At 38.6% G+C, this 11,529-nt stretch overlaps 1 protein-coding gene across 1 annotated transcript; it reads left to right on the forward strand.

The window, feature by feature from the left end:
* Nucleotides 1–4,303: 4,303 nt before the first annotated feature.
* Nucleotides 4,304–10,955, forward strand: HELRODRAFT_63102 (hypothetical protein; the record flags this gene model as incomplete). Its single annotated transcript, XM_009011483.1, has 12 exons — nt 4,304–4,401; nt 4,768–5,074; nt 6,583–6,726; nt 6,868–6,954; nt 7,360–7,483; nt 7,814–8,158; nt 8,791–8,851; nt 9,000–9,126; nt 9,323–9,451; nt 9,780–9,986; nt 10,325–10,441; nt 10,851–10,955. Coding segments are annotated over 12 exons (1,851 nt in total), but the record flags the coding sequence as incomplete, so codon positions are not given.
* Nucleotides 10,956–11,529: the final 574 nt, after the last annotated feature.

Genomic DNA, 11,529 nt, shown 5'->3' on the forward strand with positions numbered 1-11,529 from the left:
AACTAGACCAACTGCATAAACCACAATAACCACAAAACGACAACAGACAGACGTGCGAGTTCATGAACGACATCTTACAAACGTGGTCTCCAGCAATTATCGAGAAGCAGCTGCCAGTCACTCAGGATTTCATCAAAAAGGGTATTAGTGACGCTGACTCCGAAGCCAGGATGCATTCCAGAAGGTTCCCGTCATGATGATAATGATGTGGATGATGATGATGATGATGATGATGGTTTATCTAAAACTATGACCACTGCTACAAACGTGAACAGAGCATTCTGGAGTTTTTCTGAAAATTTCAAACTGCACGCCGATGCATTACTTTCGTCGTTGGAGGCTTCAAAACAGAAACAACTAATGGGAGAGGCCCAAGCCACGTCATCTTCGTCTTCATTGGTTGATTTAAATGAACCTGCCAAACCTCCAGCCAATAAGTCGGCTTCTGCGGCCAAGAGTGGGAGGAGATTTAGTGGGGCATCGGCCAACCAGGAGAAAGCAAACATTGTCAGTTCTGGATATGGGTTAGATGTTTATTCGACTACGATTAAAATATTGAGTAAGTGATTAATTAAATAATTCATTTTTTAATTAATTCATTAATAAAGTGATTGATCTTAGTTTAAATTTAATTAAACTAATTAAACTCGAAAAATTTGAACAGACGTAAAGTTACAAAGGAACGAAACGGTACGTACATTTTCGATTTTGTTTCATATTACAGCGTAATTTATTATAATTTTGTGACGTCATAATTTTAAAGGTCATGCCACGAGTGACCTTGACCTGTCCTCGCTGTCTGACAAGATGTGCAAGATCGGCATTGGTGGCGGATCTATAAATAGATCACAACAAGCTATTTATGGAACATTACGTATGTCGAATTTTTATTTTTTTAAATGTATTTATTACTTTTAGACAATTTATATTTATTTTAACGCATGTACAAATTTGTGTGTTGTTGTGCTAGTTTCTAGATTCATTCTGAGATGAAATAGAATGTATACATTTGAGATTGTATTATTGTGGAAATTGTAACATTGTGATGACAAACGAACGTTAAGATGGTGGCGATGATGAATGACATGCTGAAGAAATAATTTAATGAATAATATTCATTCCTTCACGCTCGCTGGTGGCGCGGATGGTCTTCATAACTTCACGAACATCGTAATGTGCATGTTACTTAACAAATTGGATCATACGAATTAACTAATCATGACAATTGCTGCTGCAATTATGTCATACACATCAACAATTGTCTCAAAACAAATTGGCAAAACGTGACATCAACATAACTTTCGTTATAAAAACATGAACACAACAACAACAACAACAATGAATGACTTAGGCAAGTCTTCTGGTTATTCTTCAATGTCATCGTCATCGAAACACAGCCAGGCCAGCAACTCGATGACCAACAGCTCCCTAACAACAAGTTGCGATGAGCAAACACTCTCCGCTTCCCTTAAGATAGGTCGTCTAATGCAACGTCCGATATAATCACACAACAACAACACAAGCGTACACACACACACATACAAATGAAAACACAAGCATATATGCAATACATCATATTTACAAATAAGAAGCATATTTTTAAAGTTTCTCACGGACGAAAGTGTTCACGCAGCTGGGAAGCTTTCCACGATGCGCACACGCACGCACGCACACGCAAGCACAAACTGCATGATATTATCGATTTATAAACGCAGGATCTATGTGTGTATTAATATGTACGTAAACGCACTACTAATAGCAAATATTTTCACGTATATATGTGTTGTGTGCGCGTATATACACGCGTATCTACATATCTCCTTTCTGCGTGCAACGTACATACGCACAAATTCACAGCACCAGCATTACAAACGAACGAACTGGAATGTGCTCAGCATGTATTGATTCATTTTTAACTTCAGAACATAAATAAGACACTTACTGTTAGATAAATGTTTAATTTATTGCATGGGTTTCTATGTTAGGTTTGTTAAGTTTGGCTCTAATCAGAGTTTCTCGTGACTTTTTCTTTTTTTGTGTGTGTGTAAAACTGTTATGAATTTTTGTTCATATTAATTTTTTATTTTTTCAGTAATTTTATTTTTATGTTTTTTATAATTTTTATATTATATGAAATAATTAAATTGATAGAATTCTCGTTTCAATAATACTTCACAATTCTTTTATTTCCACTTATTTAAATTTATCACTATAGACTCAGTGGTTTTGTTTACCTGTCATTTCTTCATCTGTTTAATTTGTCTTCAATATTCAATCGATAATTTCTTATTAAGTTATTTTTATACGCTCGCGAGGTTCATTTTAATACAGTCTTAATTTAACTTGCCTGTCTGACGTAAAAGTGTAATGTATGCATTGATGATGATAGCTCGATCAAGGAAGACAGCGTCTGGCAAGCCGATGTCCAACCTACCCACACCCACCTCCACGACATCTTCTGGCTACGCATCGTCCGTCAACAACAGCATGATTGACAGAGGGAGGTCCAAGAGTAAAATTGGAGTCTCACAATCCCAGCGTACGTTTCACTTTTACTTTCTTTCTGGGGTGTAAATGATGCAATCGTAATGATTCCCAGTAATGTTGTTACTTCACGTCGAAACCAACCGAACAGCAACCAGTCGATCGAACTCTCCGTCGCCACGCCTCAGTTACATCACTCCCATCCAGCCGGACGTCGTGCCAACGGCCACTCCAACCTTCAACAACTACGTCAACAGCCGCAGACGATCGACGACCACACTCAACAGCAACAGCAGCAACAGAAGCAGAGATAGTAGTAGAGACTCAAGTCCTAACAGGAGTTATGCTTCTGGTTAGTTGCTATTGTTCTTGCTGTTTGGTTTGTTGTTGTTTGTATCGTTAGTATTTGTTTTGATTTTACATTGTTGTATTAATTCCACCCTTGTTACTATTCATGCTACTGTTACAGTTGCGGTTGTGCTGATGAACTATTTTGTCGTTAACTTCATCATCATAATCGTCATTTTCATCATTATAATCGTCATCTTCATCATCGTTGTCATCTCCATCATCACCGTCGTCATCTTCATCGTCGTCGTCAACATCACGAACAGGCAGAGAACGACGCACAGTAGCTGGCCAGCAGAGTGCTGGCTCAGTGAGAAGTCGAAGCAAGTTGAGTGCCGGAGGAGGTGGTTCAACTGCAAGCGGAGCCAGTGTTGGAATGCTGAGATCCACGCCTGGAGAGGATTTTTTGGTGAGCTATGATGACGACGACGACGATGATGATGATGGCTAGGATGACTATGATGAGTAAAAAGGTTGATTGCGATGATGATGAAGACGATGAATTGATTAAAACGATGATAATGATGCATGAATTGAGTCCCATACATGAATTGAGAATTCGTTGTATTATATTATAAACTATCCATTAATATTGATGTCGGTAGGTAGAAGTGATGCTAGGAAAGTTTTTAATAATGTTTAAAGTCAACTGAACCTTATAATTACAATTATAATTACAATATCTTCTCCGTCTTCGTTACCACCAAAACATAATCACCATCATCGTCATCATCATCACATCATTATCATCATCATGGTGAATACAGTCGTCATCGTCATCATCATCACATCATTATCATCATCATGATGAATACAGTCGTCATCATCACCATCGTCATATCATTATCATCATCATGGTGAATACAGTCGTCACGCTTCAAGGCGTCGTCATCGTCCCATGATAACGATGATAACAATAGCGAGACATCCAGTGTGTGTTCAGAAGGCAGCAGCTACTGGAATGCTGCCAGGCAAGTCGTCGAGGTCAGAGAACTCTTACATTTTTAATTAATTGGTTAATTATTCATTTAATGAATGGAGGAATAAATGGATGAATGCGTGAATGAATGGACGAATGAATGAATGAATGAATGAACGAATGAATGAATGAATAAATGAATGAATGAATAAATGAATGAATGAATGAATGAATGAATGAATGAATGAATGGATGGATGAATGAATGAATGAATGGATGGATGAATGAATGGATGGATGAATGAATGAATGGATAAATGAATGAATGGATGGATGGATGAACTAATATCAATAAATGAAAGAATGAATGTGAATTAACATGCATTGATGCTTGCGATAGGCGGAGATTTTTTTTGCATTGTGCTTTATTCCTCACTTCGCAACCTCATTAGCTCTTAGACGTCTTATTATGTAATTTCAATTTATTTCAATTAATAATAATTAATTGTAATTGATCAGTATTAAATTATAATAAATTTTTTCGTAGGAGCCATCAGATATAATAAATTGTTTGTCGAGCGGATCGTGGTCTGATCGAAGGGACGGACTCATCGCATTACAACATCTCATCAACAACAACAGGAGTTTGAGGTAGCTGCTGTCGTTGTTGTTGCTACTACCTATCTTGTTGTTGTTGCATTTGTTGTTGTTGTTGTTGTTGCTACTACCTTTAATGTTGTTGTTGCATTTGTTGTTGTCATTGATGCTATGATTATTGTTGTTTCTTCCATACATGTCATTATCTCCGTCTTCGAATTCATGTTTTTCATATTATTATTTGTTATTTACCATTTTTATTGCAAATCCCTTCGTAAATTTTAACTACAGATCCTTATCAAATATCTTTCTCATTACAATCATGTTCATTTATTTCATCACACACACACACACGCACACACACACACACACACGTCCACATCATTCTCATCATCATCATCGTCGTCGTCACGTGATCAGTCGTCTGGAAGTAAAGAGAGTGACAGACATCTTCTCTAGAATGTTCCACGATCCACACGGAAAGGTCTTCAGCGTCTTTCTTGACAGTCTCATCCTCTTCATCAACACCTACTACTCACAACTTTCCGACTGGCTCTACGTCCTCCTAACCAGGCTGCTCTCCAAATCTGGGTCAGATCTTCTCGGGTCAACGCAGGTCAAAGTTCAGAAAGCGCTCGATGCCGTGAGAACTACATTCTCTACTAGTCAGCAGTTCACGCTTCTTTGTAAATTTCTCATCGATCAAACTCAGTCGCCCAACATCAAGGTATGTTTATTTGTGAAAGGAAGAGAAAGAATGATGATGATGACGACGACAACGATGAGGATGATGAGGGTAAAAATGATACAGTTGAAGATGGTGATAGCGATTATGATGTACTATAATGATTTTGTGGTCTTGTTTTTTATGTCTAATTTATTAATTAGTTCGATATAAAATAATGATTTTTTCCCATCTATATTTACAATAGCAGTACTTGTCTGAGACCATACGTTTCATTCATTCGTTCATTCATTCATTCATTCATTCATTCATAAAGTTTAATAACTTCATCAGTTGACAAATACAAACTTCATTACATGTGTGCATTTTACAGGAAAAGGTGATCGCTGAATAATCTGCAACTTAGTTTTACTTTCCTTTTTTATTTCGTGCATCTTTCGTTTTTCCCTCTTACGGGAGCTTCTACGAGGTCTGCGTATGGGCGATTGTAACATTAATATAACGTTAACAGTCGTAATATCATCAATTGTAACATCAACATTTATAACATCAACAATTGTAACATCAACAATTATAGCATCAACAATTATAACATCAACATTTATGACATAACGCCAACAACGAGCGTAAGGCATCTCAAAGTGATTGTAAATTGTTGCCAACATAATCACGGATAAATTTCAAGTAGCTTATATAAACTGTTTCAATGGAGATCTTTAGAAAGTTTTATATCAACTAAACAGATTAAATATGTCCTTTAAAAATACTTGCAAAGTTGTTCAGCAGCCAAGTAAATAAGTATCAAAGCGAATTAAGGGAACTTTGAGCCTTCATCAAAGTTTCCTTCTTAAAATTTACATAAAATTGTGATGCGTCTAACTAAGGTTGCATGCAATCTGTCGTCAGTTTTTGTTGAATTGTCGTTGTTTGTCCCAATGGTTTTAATTCGTAGTAATGTATTAATTCATTTATAATATAATGGTTTCATTTCATCGTAAGTTGTCGCAAGCTGTCGTAACTCGTCGTAAGTTATCTCAAGTTTTTATAATTTAGTTAGGAGCATACGCAGACCTCATGGCTTTTTAATATTAATACTTTGACACTTTCAGTTCAATTATTTCATATCTTGTTTCATTTAAGTTGACATTTCAGTTCACTGATTGATTCATTCATTAGTTACTTTGTTCATTCATTCATTCTTTCATTCATTTATTTATTTTATTTATTTTTCCAATCCTACCATAAAAGACGTATTTAATTATGCGTGCATGCTTATACCTTCTAGTTTTACCATTTTTTCATTTGCTATTTTTTCTTATTTTTTTGGAATTTAATATGTTTTATTGAATTTGAGTTTTTGTGAATGAAATTTGAGAAGTTCATTCTTCTTTCATTGTTATTGAACTTATACTGCCTTGCAATTTATAGTTAGTTATCCTTGACTGATTAGATGCAACTGTTGAATGGTTATTAAAGGATGGTTGTGATATGTCTGTTTCGATGCAATTTCGTTCTTACGTATATCAACCAATCAAAAAACACGAATATAGGTCAAAGTTTCGATGTTGTTATACTTGCATAACCTGACCCAATTAATGGATGCACCTGATTTTTGCAACACGAGTGATGTTAGGCTAGCAATATCGAGGATCATCACGTGGACTACTGAGCCGAAGAGTGTTGACGTCAGGAAGGTATGATGATGATGATGATGATGATGATGATGACTGTGACGATGGTGGTAAAATAAATCATTACTTTCTTCATACATTCACTCGATGTGTTATCTTTTCACTCACTCATTCACTCACTCACTCACTGACCCACCGTGACAGGCATCTCAAGCAGTTCTGCTCTCCCTGCACTCTCTCAACCCCATGGAGTTCCAAGTCATCATGTCTGTCCTTCCTAAGACTTTCCAGGTGACGACCGTAGTTTGAAGGATGATAACAATTATTATAACAATAATGAAAATGATAACAATAATAATGATGATGATGGTGGTGGTAGCGCTAATAAAAAAAAGCTGATTTTTTTTATTAGGCTCGGCAGACAATCATTGAGTAGCTTACTTAGCTGCACTGCCAGTTGAATGTTTGTTTCGCAAAAGCTTTCTTCGGTCGGCACCACACGACGTACCTGAATGCATTCGTTGTATGTAGATTTGTGACTGTATTTGAACCTGGCGCATGCTGCATTCGAACGCCAGACGCGATGATGATGAATGAATGACCTCCTACGATGTCGCAACTTATCTGATGGTAGTGACGGTGCTTTATTACGAACGCGGCTGTGGATGTTCTTCATTGCGATGATTGAAATATTAGGAAGGAGCTGAAAGAATTCTACAGAGTCGTCACCATCATCATCATCCACACTCCGGACATTCGAGCGAGTCCCAGTCATTGAAGGATCCACTGAGTCCGGTGTCTGGCGGAAGTGGTGGTGGTGGTGGTGGTAGTGGGTTCAACTTTTCATCATCGCCCATTGTTGCTGGGTTAGTTAGTGTATGCAGCAAGTCGTTGCCATGTTGTCAATGTGAATAGTCGTTACCCCATTCATCATTTGTTTGTTGTTTGCTGGGTTTTTGTTTATTTTATGGTCAGATTTCGTGTACGTATATGTTTGTTTTCATTGTTCATCCACGTTCATCTGTGTTTATGTTCATCCATGTTTGAGGTTTGAGTTCGTCCTCATTTTTCTCAGGCTTAATGATTGGTTGATTGATTGGTTGATTGATTGATTGATTTGAAACTCGCAGACAACAGCCCCAGCTGATAGCAGCAACAAACGCCGCCTCATCTTCCACGACATCATCGTCAACCTTAACGACAACCACGGCGACAGCGATGAACGCAGACGACGTCTACAATTCCATCCGTCAGACCTCGCAGGACATCCACTCATTCGTCCACCACCCTCACTCCTCTCACCACCAGCATCATCATCTCCCCGTAAAGTCCATCAGCCTAGCGAGCACTCGCACCCTGCCCACCACTCTCTCCATCGAAAGCCGAATTCCTTCATTCCTCCAGAACCTTCCAGATGTTGACATCGTGGCGAAGCTGGCGACGGGCGGTGGAAGGGACGGACGTGAATGCAATGGAGCCATACAGAGCTGGGTTTGTTTCTTGTTGTTGTTGCTGTTGTTGTTGGTCATCGTGTTGTTGCTGTTGGTCATCGTGTTGTTGTGTTGCGCTGTTGTTGGTCATCTTGTTGTTGTGTTGTGTTGGTCATCGTGTTGTTGTGGTTTGTTGTTGTCTTGGGGATGGTGTACATGCGTTGGGAAAAATTTTTGTTTGTGTGTGATATGTCGTTGACGGGTTTCATCGTGGCTGTATTTTTTGTTGTCGTGTGTTTGTTGCGTTGGTTGTTGTCTGTTGTCGCCCTCTGATTGTAACAGCTATAAATGTTTCAGTTGAATGAGTATTTTTCCATGTTAATGCTGTTTAACGTTAATCTTCATATTTTTATTGCCATAATTTTATTTATTTTTTGTATAAAATAATTCAGTTTGGAGTTTCAAACGTCATAAAGAAAGAAAGAGAAGAAGCTGAGAAGACTGCAGGTAGGTTGTGCTTTATATTCAGTGGTACTTCCATCATTAAGTACATAGTCCAGTGGTACTTTCACCATTAAGTACGTAATTCAGTTAGTACCTCCACCTCCACCATCGGGTAAACTCGTCATTAGAGCATCTTATGTACAATTGCTAATGTTTATTACAATGATATCTTCGATTGATTGAACCGAACCAGACCAGACAACCATGATGTCAGTTGCTTCCATCCTCCAGACGCTTTCACACCACAACGAACAGTTAGTTAGCTGTTGTTTGTTGTGTTGGTTCTTTGTTGTTCACGATTGTTCATTATTCGTTGTTCATTATTCTTTGTACTTGTACTTATTGCATCATCGTGACGTCATCATAATTTGACGTTATCATAATTTGACGTCATCGCCGTAGAAACGAGCAGAGGAAGTCATGTTTGCTGCAGTTGATGAAGAAGTGTCGCGAGGAGACGTCGGAAACTTGGGATGAATATTTCGATACCACGCTACTCGTCCTGCTGGAAACGCTCACTGACGTTGACGTATGCTGGGTGGGGAGGGAGTTGGTCGGTCGGTCGGTTGATTGGCTGGTTGTTTGGTTGGTTGGATGGTCGATCGGCCAGTCGGTCGATCGATTGCATGTTATTGTATCAATGCAGCCTTGTATGTACGTGCGTATGCAGCACATCACAATATAGATTTACTCAGACACATACACACACACCGCAACACGCACAGGGCAGCATAAGGGCCCTCTCTTTAAGGGTTCTATCTGAATTTCTGAGGTGTCATGCTCCGAGGTTTCAGGAGTACGTGGAACTGACTGTGGTGAGATCCCTCGAGGCTCATAAGGACCCTGTCAAGGAGGTGATGATGATGGTGATGGGGATGATGATGATGATGGTGGTGGGGATGATGATGATGGAGATATTGATGATGATGAGAATAATTATCGGTCATTGTCTTTTACCATTTTAATAATCAATCAATTCTTCATTTAACCATTTAATAAAATTTATGAACGTTCCAATCACTCTGTCAATCTTCTCTTTTACAGAACATTCAATTGATCGATCAGTCAACCAACCAATCAAACAACTAAGTACCATACTAATCATTCAGATAGCCACTCACTCATTCACCTACTCACTCACCTACTCACTCACTCACTCACTCACTCACCCACGTGATCCAGGTGACAAGAGCAGCGGAGGAGTGCAGCAGTTTGTTATCGCGGATCATCCCTCCGGCACGCACGCACACCATCCTCTCACCGCTCATCGAGTCAGACGACTATCCCATCAACTTGGCGGCTATCAAGATGGTCAATCAGATCGTCGAAGAAGCCGATATGTCCATTGTCGTCGATATGCTGCCCTATCTTACTCCAAGTCTCTTGAAGGTCGGTCATGGTGTGGCCTACCGATGAAGTGGGTTGCAATGGTGAGGTGATGATAGGGTGTGATGATACTATGGGGATGTTATGGGAGAAGGATGGGAGTGTGACGATGAGGTTGATGTTGCAGTTAAAGCTATCACCATAGAATTGAGGATGGTGAAGAGTGTTTTGACTTTTTAACATCAACCAATTCGCTTTTTCATTTATTCATTCATCTATATCTATTCATTCATTTATTCACTCTTTCATTCATTCGTTCATCCATTCTTTCACCCATCTATCTACCCGACATTCCATCCACTCACTCACTCACTCACTCATTCACTCACTCACTCACCTAGGCCTATGAAAACCAGCAAAGCAGTGTACGCAAATCGAGTGTTGTATGTCTGGTGTCAATTTATATGAGTGTCGGTGAGCAGTTGAGACCCTACCTGCAAGATCTCCATGGCAGCAAGGTGCCGAATTGATGGTGGTGATGAGGATGATGATGATGTTGTTGATGGTGATGTCGTTGATGGTTGTGATGATGATGTTGTTGTTGATAGTGATGATGATGATGATGTTGTTGTTGATGATGATGATGATGATGATTGTGATGGTGTTGTTGTTGATGATGATGATGATGAAAATGATATTGTTGTTTTCGTTGACGTTGATAATGATAACGGTGATGTCGTTGGTGATTTCATGAGGTCAATTTATGTCTGATAATTATTAACCACCTTAATTAAAATATGATAATTATATACGATGATGATGATGATAATCACTTGTTAATTATTTGATAATCGCACGTGATAATCACGTGATATAATTACACACACACACAATGACGTCATAATTATGACCACCACACTACACCAGGTAAAGTTGTTGAACGTGTACATCAAGCGAGCCCTGGATCAACAGGGAGCGAGTAGTTGCACCACGTCGAAAACGTCATCACCCACTTCCGTCGTTGAAGCATGATGATGATGATGATGACGACGATGATGATGATGATGAAGATGTGATGGCGATGATGACGATGATGTTGCTACCAGATAGCGACATGGTGAAAAAATAGAATAGTGGAAACATTTGATGTTTAAAACGTAAATGTTGTTTGCAACGAATTTGTTCCATTGTTCAATTCCTTCGTAGTTCCCGCCTGTCAGATCAGCTGGTGTTGCTTTTTTTCTTTCAGTCCATTTTCTATTTTTCCTCCTTCATTCATTCATTCATTCATTTATTCATTCATTCATTTGTTCATTCATTCATTCATTAATTCATTTATTTATTCACTTTTTACATCGATTAGTCTCTCGTTTATTCATCTAATTTTGACATAATTTTATTTTTTCGCCAAATGTTTTGGGATTTGACGGAAGATCATGACGAAGAGCGCATAATTAATTAGCTAGGTACGTGTGTGTGTGTGTGTGTGTGTGTGTGTTTATTTATGTACCTGTATATATGCGTGTTTATGTGTGTTTATGTATGTGTGTGTGTGTGTGTGTGTGTGTGTGTGTGTGTGTGTGTGTGCGTGTGTGTGTGTGTGTAC

The sequence above is a fragment of the Helobdella robusta genome, assembly GCF_000326865.2.
Source record: "Helobdella robusta unplaced genomic scaffold HELROscaffold_1, whole genome shotgun sequence".
In the NCBI taxonomy this organism is placed as follows: domain Eukaryota; kingdom Metazoa; phylum Annelida; class Clitellata; order Rhynchobdellida; family Glossiphoniidae; genus Helobdella; species Helobdella robusta.